At 47.7% G+C, this 16109-nt stretch overlaps 1 protein-coding gene and 1 long non-coding RNA gene across 4 annotated transcripts; one reads left to right on the top strand and one right to left on the bottom strand.

Annotated features, from left to right (window-relative positions):
* Nucleotides 1–8289: 8289 nt before the first annotated feature.
* On the top strand, nt 8290–15402 carry GIP (gastric inhibitory polypeptide). 2 transcript variants are annotated; one of them, XM_071728463.1, is made up of 6 exons: nt 8290–8389; nt 10400–10515; nt 11501–11647; nt 12008–12139; nt 14242–14334; nt 15263–15402. In XM_071728463.1, exons 2-6 carry the CDS (start codon nt 10442–10444, stop codon nt 15270–15272), a joined length of 456 nt encoding a protein of 151 aa, XP_071584564.1. In that variant the 5' UTR covers nt 8290–8389; nt 10400–10441; the 3' UTR covers nt 15273–15402. The 2 variants fall into 2 exon arrangements, with proteins under 2 accessions (XP_071584564.1, XP_071584565.1); XM_071728464.1 differs by lacking the exon at nt 15263–15402 and having other exon boundaries at nt 14242–14338.
* On the bottom strand, nt 11730–15973 carry LOC139788484 (uncharacterized). Of its 2 annotated transcripts, XR_011722866.1 has the most exons (3): nt 15686–15973; nt 13316–13490; nt 11730–12116 (listed from the first exon to the last, which is right to left on the bottom strand). It is a non-coding gene; the product is annotated as an uncharacterized lncRNA (long non-coding RNA). The 2 variants fall into 2 exon arrangements; XR_011722865.1 differs by lacking the exon at nt 15686–15973 and having other exon boundaries at nt 13316–15269.
* Between the last annotated feature and the right edge of the window lie 136 nt (nt 15974–16109).

The raw sequence follows: 16109 nt of genomic DNA, 5'->3' as shown, positions 1-16109 counted from the left end.
TGGCACTGGAGTGTCACCGGACGCCTCTCGGCAGCCGGGCACCGCCTCTAAATAAAACCGACCTGGAAAATGAGTGAAAATGTTTGCTGGAGGAAGCCACGTGGTGATGCGGGAGGGCCCAGCCCCTGGGGGGAGGGGCTGGGGGTGGGGGTGGGTGGGTGTGAGGGGGGGTGGGGTGGTTGAGGAAGGGGCGGCATCCACTTATTTATTTATTTTAATTTAAATACTACGTTATTTACCTTCACGCACCCCACCACCACCGCCTCCTTTCCGAGCGGAGGGACGCATCCCCCTCACCCCGTCCCATGTGGGTGTCCGTGTGTCCCCCCTCTCCTCCCCCCTCTCCTCCGCCTAGCCCCGTCCCGTCGGAGGCACTTTCCCATCTGCTGCAGCCCCCCGCCCCCTCCTCCTGCCGCGCCCCTCCCCCAACCCTTTCCCCCGGTGCCTCAATGGGATTTTTCTGGGTGTAAAAAACTTTGGCATCAAAGGGGCCGGGAGGTCCCTTGGCGCCAGGGGACTGGGGATGAAGGGGGGATAGAAGAGTAGCGGGGGAGGGGGAAATGACCCGCCCTCCCCCCCCCCCGGTGCTGGCCTGAACCGGCGGGGCGACTGGGGGAGCCCCCCGGGGGGGGGTATTGTCCCCGGCATTGTTTTAAGCCCTTCATGTGCAGCCCCGCGGAAGCCTTCGGGGTAAGGGCCGGGGGGCGGGGGTGAAAGGGCAGGCAGGGGAGGGCTCCTCCCGGCACAAAAGGGCCCCACGGTGGAGGAGGGCAGTTCCCCGACGGGGCTGGGAAGTGGGGGAGGGAGGGAGGAAGGGGGGGGGTCGCCCCGTCGGCGTGTGCGGAGAAACACACCGACCCCACCCCCTCCTCCTTTCCCTTCCCGCCTGCCTTTTCTGGACAGTTTTATTTTTAGGCTCAAGATGGGTTGAAAATAGCAGCGATCCCCCCATGTATGTCCCCCACCGCCCACAATCCTCCCCCGTTTTCCTGCCTCCCCGACGGGGCGGGCGGGGGAGCCCCGGGGCGCCGGGGGCTCAGCCCCGGATGCTGCCGGGCGGGGAGGGGAAGGGGCGGTCGCGGCTCCCCTCATCCCCGTCGTTCCCCCTCCGCCCTGTCCCTCCCTCCCACCGTTCTGCAAGTAGGGGCACGGTCCTGCCCCTCCGCGCCCGCAATTAATTGCAACGCGCCCCGGGAAAACCGGCTCCCGCCTGCCCCACCCGACGGGAGAGGGGGGGATTCACTCTGCCCCCCATCCCATCCCCGATCCGGAAAAAAAAAATTGAAAAAATAAAAGAAAAATCCCGACCAGAGGAATTTTGCCCATCGAAGGAAAGGCTCGGCTGAGAACTCCGCGCTCCCTGCGCGTGAGCGCAACCCTCACCGACCCCCCTCCGCACACTCCCCCGGTAACCTTTGGGGTTGACAGCGCTGAGAGGGGTGGGCGGCACCCCCAGGTCGGGGGGCAGCTGTGGTTGTTCCCTGGTGCCGCCCAGATGTGGGGTGCTGAGCTCTAGTGCTAAAGGATTTTTTAATTATTAGAGAAATAAATTTTATTTTCTTTTTTAATTCGTCTTTTCCTCCCAGCTGAGGAGGAGCCAGGTGGAGAATTGGTTGGTAAATAAATTTGATGATACTCGGGAATAAGAAGTTGTATACATTTTAAGAAATAGATGCACACACCCGGGGACACTTGTACGTGCTCTGTGTTACAGCCTCCTGGAAACCCCATGAAAATTAATTCTAAAAATCCTGAGACATGATCATCTAAAGCAAAAAAAAGCCTTTAGCTTTTCCTCCTGTATCATCCAGCCTGCTACCCCGGGATCTTTGCCTTAAAACCGTTTAGATGTTCCTTACCAGGGCAGGTTTGGTTCCCATCCTTCCAGATGCAGAACTTGGCTCCCCTGGAAGTACCAAACCAAATTAACCAGAGGAGGCTGTGGAAAAGTTCTGCTGCCTGGTCCCGAGGTTTCCCAAGGTTGAATCCAAGCCTTCAATTCAGAGGTGAAAAGAAAAGTGATAAAATTAGAGGAAAAAAAAAAAAATCTTGCAGCTGAGAAAATGCACTTCACATTTTCCCTGGCTGAAAACTTTGGTGTGCACCTTCCTGAGATCTGTTCCCCCCCCCAAACCACAGCTAAAATAAACCACCCACCCTCTGCTTGGGATCTATTTCTAATCTCGACCAGAATACTTTTGTTGTTGCTTTTATTGGTTTACCCAATCCCTTCCCCTTGTAACACAATCCTGGGCATGAAGGAAACCAAGCTAAAAAAAAAAAAAACCAACAAACAAACAAAAAAACACCAACCAAAAAACAGTATGAAAAACAAACAAAAAATGAAAAAAGAAAAAAGAAAATAAAAACATGCAGACAAAAAGAGAAGTCTTCAATTTAGATCTGAAACAAGAAAACCCATCAGTCAACCTCCTTCCCCTGGCTGGAGCATTCCAGATTCAAGGTATTTAGAGAATGCAACCAGCAGAGACTCAAATCATTGATCTGCTGGGGAGGAGCAGGAGGGCTGCAGCCCTCCCCTCCAACCTCAGCTCCACAAAATCCACCCCCCCAAAGGGAATCAGTTCTCCCCTCCCTTATTTCAGTGTTAGCAGCAAGTGCTGATCTGGAGGCAGCAATAGCTGAGCAAGAGTTTGCACCCGGGCACAGTCACTTATAAAAAGTCCTTCTGGCCTTTTTCCTCCCCCGGTATTTTTTGAAATTGGGTTGTAGTTTTAAAAAGCACTCTGAGGAACTGCTGGGGGTTTTTTTTAATTATTTTTTTTTCCGTGGGACTTTACAAACATTTTCAAATTTTACTGCCCCACTCTCCCATCAACATAAAGCTCCTTCTGATTTAATACATAAAAATCTGATTTGGGCAGAAGTTGAGGGTTTTTTTAAAAAACATTTCAGTCTCTGAATCAGGAAGAAGTGGTCTTAATGAGTTTTTACAATTTATCTACAAGTTGAAATAATTATTATTGCCACTTAGGAGTTTAGGGAAATTTCTTAAGGGAGAAGGTTGTAGCTGGGTGTTAAATAATGCAGCTCAGAATTCATTGAAATGAGGGTTTGGTGCAAGGGTGTAATTACTGCAGTCTGCTGGAGTATTGTTAAGCTCAGGCAGAACACATCTAAAAAAGAACTAATTTTTTATGACACATTAACAGTAAACAGGAACAAAATTTATTCTTTTTCTGCTTGTTAACTTTTGAATCTTGCTTTAATTTGTGGTTTTGGTGTGATTTAAAAAAAATCTGTTCATCTCACTTATCTATAATTTGGACAACACTAAAGATGCATTTAGAAACCCTAGAAATTTTTGAAAAATCTGCATTTCTGAAAGTTTGAAAATATGTATTTATTAGCAGCTAATAAAAACAGGCTGAAAGTTTCCAGTAAAATAAACAGGGGGGAAAAAAAAAAAAAAAACAACAAGAATTTTGTTTTCCTAGAATTTGTTTCAATCAAATCTCAACTAGCTGAAATTATCTGAATGTGGAGCAAACCTGTCCTTCAAACACCAGTGAGAATTCAACAGAATAAGGAGAGTGAGGGTTACATTTGGGAAATATTTCCTTTTACTTAAGTGGAATGCCAGTTTAAACCCCCTTTTGTTCAGTTTTTATTATGTGGAAAATATTCACGGCTGGAAAAACAGCTCAGATCTAAGATCCAGTTGATTAAAGCTCCTGCTGATAAATTTGTTAAGAATCAAACTGGCTCTGAGATGAACAGTTTGCTTTAAAACAAAATTAAGGCTGGAAGTAGATTATCAGTTATCCCCTGGTTCTCTCTTCTTGGAAACAAGAAGATGTTTCTTGTTTTCTTCTTGGTGTTTCAGTGAGGGTTTTTTGGAGCTGAGGAGCATCAAAGGCTGAGAGGTGGGAGATGTCCCTCTGCTCCCTGGAGGGTGGGAGGCTCAGAAGCAGCAAGTGCTGAAGGTGGAAATGGTTAAACTTGGTGGATGATCTGCCCCTTCCCTAAACATTTTAGTGCTTCAGTTAAAAACAAAGCAAATACTGCAAGAAACTCTGGCTTCAAAATTAACTCCCATCCTGAAAAATTCTTTAGTTCTGGTAACTAAAAAAACCAAACCAAAACCAAACCAAACCAAACCAGACCAAACCAAAACCAAACCAAAACCAAACCAAACCAAACCAAACCAAACCAAACCACACCACTATTTGCTTCTCCTTCCCAGTTCCTGCTTTCCAGTTTTGGGGCTCCCACCAGAGCAGGGTGCTCAGCTCTGCTCTTCCTCCCCAGGTCCCTTGGAACATCACCCTGAATTCCTCATTGGGGTTGCAAACACCCAGGGAAAATTGAAACTCCTACCCCCCACCCCCCAAAGCTGGTCTGCATGGATTTATTTTTTATCCTTCCCAGTGGAAACGGTCCCTTTCTTTGGTTAAGTGGAAAACTCCAAGTTCGAGGAGAGGAAAAACGCTCCTGGGAATGAACCCTGAAATGCTGTTGCTCAGCCAGTCCACTTCCAGTTTTTTTCTCCAAAATTATTATGCCGCCACTTCTTGACAGCAGAACTTTCTAACCTGCCAGTTCAGTTTTTCTTCCTCCAAACCCATTGTGAGCAGCTGGCCAGAGAGCTGGAGCAGTCATTTCCCCCACGGATGGATGGAGCAGTGGGAGAAAGTTTTGCTCTTGGTACAGCGATAAACTAAACTCAGTTGAGAAAGCATCGTGGGATGAATCCTGCCACTGCTGAACTCCCCCTGACCTTATTCCAAGTACGAGCTGCTATTTTGAACCCCCCTCCCAACATGTGCAGCACTCAGAAAGCACAGATGAAATGTTTTCCTTTCAGTAACTGTAGGTATTTGTCTCAGATTTCCTTACAGTCTGAATTAAAGGCGTTTAGACTGGATTTGTGCCCCACCAAGATAAATTTGGGGACCCTACAATTACAAGCCCCACTTTAAACCCCCCAAAGAGCCCTCCAGCACCCACTGCTTTTCATCCCTTCCACGTCTGAAAACCCCGGGAGCAGCAGAGGGCTCAGCCCTCGAGGTTTTCTTTAATTAATTTTTTATACCCAATACAAGGGAATCCTGGGAGGCGGGAAGCTGCAGGGCAACACTTGCCTGGTGTGGGTCATTTTTGCAAAAAATTGAGGTCATTTCACAATCCAAACCTTGCCCCAAACCCCCCAGCCAGCACCACTGGGCTGCCAGGAAGGTGATGTTAGGAGAGCAGCAAGGGCAGGAGGTGGAAATAATTCCAGGTTACTGAACCAGCCACTTGGGCAGGCGCCTTGCCGTGGGCTGGGTTGTCTGGTTTCTTGTCCTGCTGGTACATACTTGGGATTTAGCAGGACTGATTATTTCCTCTCCTTTCCAGCAGCTTCACCACTCTGATCTCCCCAGCTGGCTGGTTCTGGCTCTACTTTTGCTGGAGAGGAGGGGACTCAAGGATGGGTTTCACCTCCAGATTAATTGCTGCAAGTTAAAGTGCTGTCAGGGTAAAGCCCAGGTTGTTTTAATGCAAGACCAAATCCATCTCAACTCTCCAGCCTCTGGCAGCAGTAACAGTGCACAATGCTCAGAGATAAAAATGGAAGTTGGGAGATTATCTTTTATATGCAAGTGACTGGTTTAAATCAACCTTCCCCACGTGGATGTTCCAGGTGCTACTGGGGGATTTTTGTGTAGAGTGGTCACTGTCCTGTAGGTCCCTGCTCCTACAGGGTACCACAGGCATTGAGGAAAAAAAGAAACAGGCAGAGCATGCAGCAAAAAGTCCAGATTCCCCATGGTTTGTGGATCCCATTTGGGTGTTTTTTTGCTTCCCCACCCCAAAAAAAACCCAACAACAACCGGGAAAAAAATCTTATTCACTGCACCCACCAGGAATAGGAGAAAGGTGGAAACAGTACCACTCAAGGGGAGATGTTAGAGCTGAAAACTAAAAAAAGTCTTGGGAAGTTTGCAGGGTTTCCATTTCTGAAAATTTTTGGGGACAGATCAGACTTATCCAGGGGATATAAGCAAAGCTGAGGCTGTCTGGCAGCAGGGGAGGGAATGGGTGACCTCCTAAGGTCACTTCAAGCCCTATTTTCCATGATTACAGGACATCTAATACTCAAAATGCTTTCTAACCAAACTTGGCTTTGGAAATCTCTCCTGCAAACCTGGTTGGGGTTTTTTTGTTTGTTTGAAAGATTGGGAGAAATTTTAGAGTCACACACTGCTGTCCCAACTGCACCCCTGCACCAACCATGGCTGCAATGCCTGGGTCAGCCCTTAATATTGCTGGATATTTATTTCACTCTATTAATTTTATAACTTCCAGAAGCACTTAATGAGAGGCAAACAAATAGGTTGTGCTTTGGAGAATCAAGATACTGGAGTTGGCTGGGAGGGAAGGACTCAGAAAACATATAATAAAGGCACTGGGATAAACTATTCCATTTTATTGATTAGCAACTGTGCTCCGAGTGGAAATTGTTTGCTTGCAACTATTCAAGGGCAGTGTTTATTACAGCAGGCATGATGCTTCTGCATGGCTGAAAAGCTTTTGGAGACCCTGGCATGTTCTCTGCTGCTCACCAGAGGTCTGAGCCACGTAGTAAGTGGTTCCTGTGTGAGTTGTAATTACTCCCTAATAGCATTGAACTCTTAATTTACCCCAATAACGTCCCCCTGAGCCTTTATCTTAAGGTAATAGAGAGGCAACTATTTTTTTTTCTTTTTTTCTTTTTTTTCTTGAGAGGCTGGTTGCAGCAGGAGGGTTTTAAAATGACATTTGAATGATGAACATGAAAAAGCCACCTGGTTTGTTCCATGCTCTCCCGGTGTGGGCCAGCAGCACTTGTCAGAAGAGCAGCAGCCCCCCCTTCTTCAGAGGGAACTGCAAATTGGAGAAACTTCCCATGAAGAAACACTCCTCCCCATGGTGGATTTCTGCAGGCTTGGGACAAGGAGCACTGGGCCAGCACAGTGAAACCCTCACTGAAACAACTGACCCTCAATTTTGCCATAATTCCTGCAGCTCCTGGCTCAGCCCTGCCAAGCAGGAACCCTGCTTGCTGCTTTCCCACACAAATCCCTGCTGCAGCTGAGCCAGCACCAACCTGGGAGGCTCTGCACATCCCTCCAGGTGTGTGGGGTTCCTGCTCCCAGCAGCTCTGCTCAACTCCACCAAAAAAACCCCAAAACAACCCAAATCCAACAACCCAGTAATGGTAATAATAAAAATAACAAAACCAGATTGAGAGACCTGAGGGGAAGGTTGGATAACCTCCTGCAAAAGCTGAGACCATGGGCTCTGCTTCACTCCACCCTACAGGGGAGGTCGGAACAAACTGAATCCTTCACCAGACTGAAGCTGTGGATGAGGGGTGATTCTAGAGCAGCAGGCAGCCCTTCAAGAGGATTTTGGGGTTAAAATGTCACGAATCCAGTTCTGCCAGAGAGACCTGGGGGAAGCAGGGCAGGTCAGACACCAGGGGAAATACCTTATGCAGCAGAGCTGGTGGGAAGCAGATTTGCCCTTCAGATCCTTGATGGCACCACCGAACATCTGCAGAACATCTGCTCTCCTGGAGCCAGCTGTGCAGGGGCAGGGTGAGGTGGTGGCCTCACTGACCCATGTCCCCAGCAGCTGCAGAGCCACAGGAAAACACTCCATCACTCACCCAGCCCAGAACCAGCCCAAATGGGTTCTCAGCTCCAGGCTAACCCAGCTGCTAGCCCTCACCCCCCAGGAGGCTGCTGGGCCACCACCCTCCACCTCATTAACCAATACTGCTTCCCTATTTCCTACTTATTTCTTGTCTGTCACTCTCCATCCTGTTTTCCCCTCTTAGAGCACACATTCTGGGGGAGAGAGGCAGTTTTCACTATCTGGGGTTTGCACAAAGGGGTCACCAACCACAACTGGGGTGCCCAGATTTGATGGTAGCAAAAAAAAAAAAAAAAAAAAAAAGATGACAGAAGCTATGGATTTTAGCAAATTTATTCCTCCTGGAAGAGTTGGAGCAAATTGCATCAAAGATGACACGTGGAAAAGATTGGAAGTTAAGGAAATTTTTATCATGGCAGAAGGTGCCACAATTAAGGTTTAGCCCATTGCCATATGTATTCCACCCATCCACCCAGGCTCATTCTTGATTTTGTGATACCTCAATGTTTAATTGCCATTAATGTAAACATATTTTAAAAGGTTGTTTTCCTGCTCTGTATGTCAACGGACCTAATGAAGCAGCCTAAGTGGGTTTGAATTGCTTTGATGAGGTGCTTGATTTCCTGTTTACCTCCTGGAAGTGGGTTTGGTCCTGCACAGCAAATGTGTATAAAAGCCCTGCAGGGTCTCCTCTGAGCACTAGAAGTGGCTGAAATCCTCCAGGCAGCTTCAGACAAGCAAGAAGGTAAGAAGCAACTCATTAGTCTTTCTATTTCATCTTTTTTTCCTCTTTTTTTCTCCTAAGACAACAGTGGGAGTGAAGTTTTTGCAAGTGCATGGCAGAGCAGGAACAGCCCATGTCTTCAGACAAATTTTTCCCCAAAATGATGCAAGCTTGGCTGCTTTCTCAGTAGCTTTAGCAGCAAAGCCCTCAGAAGTGTATGTGTTGGGTTGTAAAGGGAAAGATCTGCACCTTTCCCCATGTGCTACACAGGGAAATGAGAAGAAATCAGCTCTCAGTTGCTTTCTGGGACCTCCCAGCTATGAATAAAACAGGGATCATGCTGTGTAGCTCTGCATGGGGGACTGGAAGATCTTCATGATACAAAGATCCTTTGCTCCTCCTTTTGTGAAGGAGTAAAATAACAGGCTCCAAAGAGAGCAGGAATCACAGCAAACTGTGCCAGGCAGGGCTGGGAGATCTCGGTGACCCCAGTTCAGTGGCACAGGAAAAGGGGTCTTGAACTACCTCAAAAATGTTTGGGTTTTTTTTTTTTTTTTTTTTTTTTTGAGTCTCTGAAAATGTGAATTGCTTTTCCTCCCTGTCTGGCTACATCCTGTAGAGGAGGAGTACTGCCCTGTCTTGAGATGAAGGCTACAAACCATTGCCTCCCTTAGCATCAGAAATAATTACCCAAAGCAGAACAATGTTCTTGCACCACTTGGCTGTTTTCAGAGCCACCATTGTACCCACAATCTTATCACCAATCTCTGAAATAAAAAGGAAATAAGGGGGGAATCATGACACTTCTGTTTCTGTTCTCATTTCAAATATTCCTCAGCTTTTGGCATAATGGAGTTGATTTCTGCTGTGAACACGCTCTGTAACAATTTGCCTTTTATTGCTTTAGCTCCAAATGTTTTGGGGATTTTTTTGCCCGTTCAGAATTTAGGGTTTTGGGTTTTTTTTTTTAATTTGTCCAGAATGTCACACCCTTGCTTTTAAGAGTGTTCCTCAGACCAGGATGTGTCTCAGATAACGTGACACATCTAATATTCTTCTCACTTCATAGGAAGGGCTGAAAACATTTGTAAAAGTTGTCACAGTTTGCCAGAAACAGATTTTAAAAACCCTTAACCTCAACCAACAGCCAAACTTGCAAATTCTCTCTCTCCAAAACAATAATTAGGCTGCTGTAAGAGTAGAAATATTTAGAGGAACAAAGTTCTATCAAGTGCACAAGTAAATTTTTGAAGGCTGGGATACCCAAGTCCTGACCTAGACCTTTTCTTGTTGTTACTATATTATTCCCCTTCACAGCAGCTTTCCCTTGCAGTTTCCAGATGTAGCTCTAACAAAGGGACAACAAAATATATGTGATCCATGATCAAACCCATTTTTGTAGGGAGTTTGCTGAGCTGGAATAGTAATTAAATGAGCTCAAATGTCCGAGGGCTGTTGAGCTGAGCTGTGGATGTGAGGACCGGGAACAGCTTGAAACTAATAAATCCTGGAAGCTGAGCCTGTCACTTGCCAGGGGATATTTGTCATAACTGATATTCCCTGACTCTGGCTCCTACATAAGGCATTCTCCATCCCAATGGAAAATCTCCCAGAAATTAGATCAGGCTCCTAAAGCCATGGGGTGGGATGAGAAGGACGCTCTTGTGACTGAACTGCCCAATCCAACCAACCTTCCCCGTTCACATCCTCCAGATTGATTTGATCCTGGAAGCACAAAGAGGGACCCACAGGGTCAGCTTGTAAACACAGAGGGAGACAAAGCCCTTGTCTCCATGAATCTGTGCCCCACAAGGAATTTGATGGTTACAAGAAAAGTAGAAGGAACCCACAGTAAAAGACACCGTGGTGGGAAAGAGCCTCGGCATTGAAAAAGTGATTTAACTGGGAAGGGCAGAGGAGGGGTTTGTAGGGTCCAGAAGGTTGTTCCAAGCACAAGGGCTGAAGAAACACACTTACAAGCACGGGCACGTGCCTCTGGGCTCACTGTCCTGTCACTTGTGTGTGTTACAGGACTCAGACATCAGCTCTGGAACAGAGAAATCAGCCAAGAGAATGCTGTCTGTCAAAGTTCTCTCTCTGCTCCTCGCTTCTCTGGGTTTTGTTTTGATGGAAGAGAATGTGTCTGGGTAAGTGTTTTGGGAAGCTCAAGGTGTGTTTTGAGCCTTTTCCAGCTCCCCACTGGAAGCAAGAGGACTCTTTGAATCAGCACCTTGGTAAGTAGGTGAGAACATGAGTCCTGAGGTAGATCTCAGATAACAGACAGCCAAGCACACAGAGATGACCAAAAGATAAGGTAGATATCAAACTAAAGCCCTGAGCCTTTGGGCCAGAGCCAGGAACGCCCAGGTTTTCCCTACAAACTTCATGGCTCTGGGTTAGGAGGAACAAGCTGGAAGTCAACCAGGAGCAGAAGGTTGGCTGAGAACTAAAACCAAGATGTAATAATCTCACGTGAATGAGGCTGGGGGGCATGCAGTGTTTGGAAGCTTCTAAAAACATCACCAGTTAACTCAAGCAGGTACACAGTAAAGACTTTCCCTTTCTTTCTTTGACTTCTGCTACAAAATTTCCAATTACCACCTGAGAAGATCCCCAAAAATCCTTATTAGAGCAGTAGGAGCTGCTGCAATCCCAGACAATAGTACTTAAAAAAAAAAAAAAAGGCTCAGCTTTGAAATCCTGTGTTAATTAAAGTGTAGACACTCTCTACACTGTCAGCTCAGCCCTGGTCTCCAGGTCAGCCCTTGTCCCATCCCTGAGCCCTCTGAGGACACAGGAGGTTTCCTTGGCCCTGGGTGTGCAGCTCACTGCAGGAAGGAGCCTGAGCACACTTGGGGACCTGGTTTGGAGCCCAAAAGCAGACTATGGCAGGGACAACCAGGCTGCCTCCAGCTGCTCAGCAACCATCCCCAGCTCCCCTCCTCCTGAGCTGTCCCTGCTGAACCTCAGCCGGGAAAAGGGGTGAGGAGAGGGGCAACCCCCTTCTCTGGCCACCTCCTCCCATTGGAGTGCAGGAACCCGGAGCAAGAGATTAAAAATGCTCCCCAAACCTTGCTGGCTGCAAGCAAAGCCCCGCCGGGTCCTGATGCTGTCTCTCTGCTCTGCCCCCAGCTTCAGCCTGAGGGCTCCCAGTGCCAAACCAGTGCAGAGACGCTACTCTGAGGCCACCCTGGCAAGCGACTACAGCCGCACGATGGACAACGTGCTGAAGAAGAACTTCGTGGAATGGCTGCTGGCCAGGAGGGAGAAGAAAAGCGAGTAAGTGAGGACATTCCTCCCGTCCGAACCTCAGCTGTCGGCAGCCAACGGATGGAGACAGAAAAATGCAGAGCCGAGGACATTTTTAATTTTTTTTTTTTTTTTTTTTTTTTTTTTGACAGCAGCAGGGATTCTCTATGGGGTTGATTTGATTGCTTTTCTAAGCTTTGTTTTTCTAAGTCTTAGAACTGTTTCTGGGCTGCCGGCACCCAGCGCTGCTATGCCTCTCCCTGTCCAACACCGCCTTCTCCTCTGGCTGCTGGGGATGGAGAGGGAGGGAGTTGGATTTTGTGGAAAAGCAGCATTTTGTCACCCTCTCGTGGCAGCCCGGGCTGATCTCTTCTAATTTCGCCTTCCCAGCACCATCCTCGAGCCATCAAAGAGAGAAGCTGAGCCCCAAGTACCAGCTGTGAATGGCCAAAGATTGGACCTGGGCACCCAGGAAGCCAAAGATTTCTTCTCCTGGCTTCTGAAAGCCAAGAAAAATCAGAGGTGAGATGGGAGAAAAAAAAAAATCTGGCCTCAGGAAAGGGTAAGGTGCACAAACTTTTAACTTTTGAAGGAATGCTTTGGGGCAGAAATTGATGTTAAAGGTGCCTTGTAGGAAAGGAAGAGAATTTTAATTTCAGAAGGGAGTTTCACGTTTTGAAACTGTGCCTCAGGAGTGAGGAAAAAAGCAAAGGCCAGAAGAAGCCTCTCTAATTTTTCTTCACAAAATACAAATGAAAAAAATATAATTAATAGATGATTGGGGTCATCTTTTGTTTTGCAAATGTCAGCATAGCCTCACCCCCAGAGCTCTGATAAGGCCAAAGCACAGACTTCTTGACAGGGCTGAAATTCATTCACTCCTCCAGCATCCAAATAGAGAGGTCAAAATGAAGAGCTTTGACCTCATAAAACAAAGCCCTCTCAAAAGAAAACTCAAGTGAAAATGAGAGGAAATCGATACATTTCTGCAAAACATTCTGATTTGATCAATCAAACCACAAGGGAAAAAAATAAAAAAGCCAACAACAAAACCTTTATTCTTGAAGGTCCCTTTCAAGCTAAAGTATTCCATGATCCAATAATTCTGTGACTCTATGATTCATTCATGCCCTCAGCATGTTGACCAGTTAATTTTTAAATAAAGGAATAAAACTGTTCTTTCCTCCTAACACTGCTACAAGCTCCTGTTAGGGAAAGCTCATTTAAACAGAGGAGATACCTCCCTGGCTCAGGAGGAATTCCCTACTTTGTTTCTCATCCAAGCTGAATTTTTTTAAAGAGGAAAAGAATCTGAAAACCTCCTGGTCATGCTAATGATGCTGAGATGAGCTCCCTCTGGGCAAGGTAAGGGAGCCCCATCTGGAGCCACTGCCTTCCTCTGGAGTGTGTGAGTGTGTTTGGGAACCTCCTCGGCTTTGTGCTGTGTCAGCAGCTCCACAGCCTGGCAAGAGGCTGCTTCACCTCCCCCCCAATCTTAGCTTCTGTCACAACTGTTCAAAAAGCCAATTAGATGCAGGAGCCTGAAGAAAAAAAAAAAAAAAATCTGTTCTCAGTCACTTTCTGTGTTTAAAATCCCCCAAGCATTTCTGTAACATGAAGGGGGTTTTGGAAGCCCCGACAGGTTGCTGCTGCACAGCCCTAAAATGGTGGCAACAAAGGAGGGGGAAAAGCACTTACCACATCCAGCCTGCATCCTTCAGGCACCACCCTAGTGTCTGCTGGCAGAAAAGAAGGAATTTCTAACTCCAGGGAGTCACGGGCCAGTCACCCAGAAGAAGAATCTGGGGGCATTTGTTGTCTTTTCCAGCCTTGGCATGAGAACAGCTTTAGAAACCAGGGTCCAAGGGATGACCTGGGGTGGGAGAAATGAGCAGAGTTTTGGTTCACAGAGGTGTCTCAGGCCCAGAAAATCAGGCTCCGAGAATGGCTTAGTCATATGGAAAACACCAAATCAAAGAAAGCAGAGCTTTGAGGGATTGCAGAGGTCGTTCTGTCTGACCTCTGTGCTGAGGCAGGATCAACACGCCCCAAACTGTTCCTGACAGATGTTTGTCTAACCTGTGCTGGGGGGAGAGCTGGAAGGGGGAAGGGAAACCTTTGATGCTAATCAGCTTGATGAGCTTCATTTTTAAATTTTTTCAGTTGTTTTCTAGTGTTCTAGTGTCCCCTAAATCTCCTTAATTGCAAATAAAATTAAAAAAAAAAAAAAAAAAAAAAGTGCCTTGCAGGGGAAAGTCCCTCTTGGAAACAAAAGACTTTCTTCTGTGAGTTTGGAGTTTAGATGCTGCTTCACCCACACTCTGCCTTTGTTTTGATGCCTGCTGGGTCACAGAGGAGGTGGGATTTAAGGCAGGGGGGCACTGGCCCCTTTCTTCTGGTCCCCCAAGCCTGACAGCCACGTCCACGTGCCAAGATCACTGCTGTGTGCAAGGAGCTCACTGTGTCCAAGAGAGTAAAACTTTTGGAGGCTTTAACAGGGTCCAAGCTGTCAGTAGACAAGGAAAATAAAACACCCCTGTGAGGATGAGGGGATTGGGATAGGAGGCTGTTACACACCACATCTGGATAGTTGCCTCTTCTCTGACTTAGCTCATTTCTTGCAGTTTGACCTCTCCAGAAGGCTCAGAAGGTTTGAAGGAGGTTTTGAACCAGGAGTTTCTGACATGGCTGATGTCTGCTGATCCCTGCACACCACAGTGAGTGGCTGGGCTGCCTCTTCCTCCTGTCACACACATTCCCTTCCCAGCCCTTGTCCCCAGAGGTGTTTCCCTGCAGAGCTCAGTCCATGAATTTAGGATCCCTTGAGATGCCTTGGATCAGCTCTCCATGACTGGAGAGTTCAGAGGTTGGACCAGAGTTTGGTTCTGCAAAAACACCTTCAGCCCATGGAGAGCACAAAGCCATGGAGGAACACACCTCTCAACAAATTACTGGATCCTTTTCCCCTTCTTTAAATGAGAACAGGAGGTGTTCATCAGACCACTCATAGGAAATGCTTTTCCTGTGCTTTGAACACTGCTATGAAAGGCACTCAGGGAGAAAGAGAAGAAATGAGGATGCAAAAGGTGCAGAAGGGAATGGCAAACCCATCCTGGGATTAGCTGAGGAAAAGGAAGGCTGAGAGAGACAAAGTCACCATCTATAAAAAAACAGACCTAAAAAAAACCCCAAAAACAACCCCCAGAGCAAGAAAAGAGCTCTCTATGCTAATGGCAAAAGTTGGCACAGGAACAAAAAGGGATGAACTGGCCATGAATAAATGCAGGTTGGAAATAAGAGGCAGCTCTGTGCTCCAGACAGTTCCATGCAGCATGGTCAGACAACGTGAGCTGAGTGGCCAGAGCAAACAAATAACAGTTGAGCTCATCCTGCAGCTTTTCCTGCAGAGAAACACTGATCTGCACCTCTTTCCTCCAGCCAGCTGCTGGTTTTTACTCAAAAACCTGCAGGTATTTGCTCTGAGACACAAACTTTGATACACATCTTGCTATCAATATGGATTTGCAAGGGATCAGAGGGGGTGTAGCAGGCAGCAAGCTCTGCCTCATTTCTGAACAGGAACCAAAGGAAAATGGGTCAAGTGCACAGGAATTTATGTTTCTTCTCTCCCACTTCTGCTGTTAGGACTGTGTAACTCCAGGACCTTCCTGAGGAGCCCCCTCTTCATCCTGTCAAGGCACTTCAGGAGGAAAATGTCTTCTGTTCTCTGCATGTTATCTCTTTTGCTAATGCAAGCAATAAAGTTTTCTCTGAAGTGGAAATAAGGTTCAGTGTATCTTGATTTGGGGGATGAACCATAAAATATTCCTGAACTGCTTTTTTTAAAGAAGTGTCCTTCCAAACAAGGCCCCCAGCTGACTGACCTGCGACTCTGATCCTGACCCAAGGTTTTTTTTGTGTGTTTAGGACCTGCAAAAGGGCAATAATTAAAAAAAAAAAAAAAATTAAATTTTAAAAATCCCCCCATTCTGAGGGGCATTAAAACCCTTCCAGTGAGGGCCGACCCTCTCCCACAGAGGGGACCCAACCCCAGAATCAGGACCTTACCTCCATCGGGGGGGGGTTACCCTCACCCAAAGTGGGGGTCCCCCCACTCTCAGGGGCACTGAAACCCCTCCAGTGAGGGCCGACCCTCTCCCACAGAGGGGACCCAACCCCAAAATCAGGAGCTTACCTCCACCAGGGGGTTCACCCCCACCCAAAGCGGGGCCTCCCCACTCCGGGGGAGACTGAAACCCCCCAGCGGGGGTCACCCCCACCCCGGGGAGGGAGGGGACACCGGCAGAGCAGCCCCAACCCCCCTAAACGGGGCCTCTCCGCCTCCCCGTTGCCCCCCAAGGCCTCACCTCCCCCCCTGCACACAACAAATCCCCCCCCGGGGCTCTGATTTCCCCCCCTCGCCCCCCAAACGCTCCGGGAGGTCCCCGGGGGGCACTCGCGGCCCCCTCCCCCGCGCGTCACCGCCGCGCCC

This window comes from Heliangelus exortis, chromosome 29 (genome assembly GCF_036169615.1).
Source record: "Heliangelus exortis chromosome 29, bHelExo1.hap1, whole genome shotgun sequence".
NCBI lineage: Eukaryota > Metazoa > Chordata > Aves > Apodiformes > Trochilidae > Heliangelus > Heliangelus exortis.
This window is presented reverse-complemented; position numbering and strand designations above follow the sequence as displayed.

Excerpts from the sequence above, each read along its gene's own strand:
- GIP (XM_071728463.1), top strand. The coding sequence starts at position 10,442 with ATGCTGTCTGTCAAAGTTCTCTCTCTGCTCCTCGCTTCTCTGGGTTTT. Across the intron at positions 11,648-12,007 it reads AGGAGGGAGAAGAAAAGCGA|CACCATCCTCGAGCCATCAA; the intron begins GTAAGTGAGGAC and ends TCGCCTTCCCAG. Across the intron at positions 12,140-14,241 it reads AAAGCCAAGAAAAATCAGAG|TTTGACCTCTCCAGAAGGCT; the intron begins GTGAGATGGGAG and ends CATTTCTTGCAG.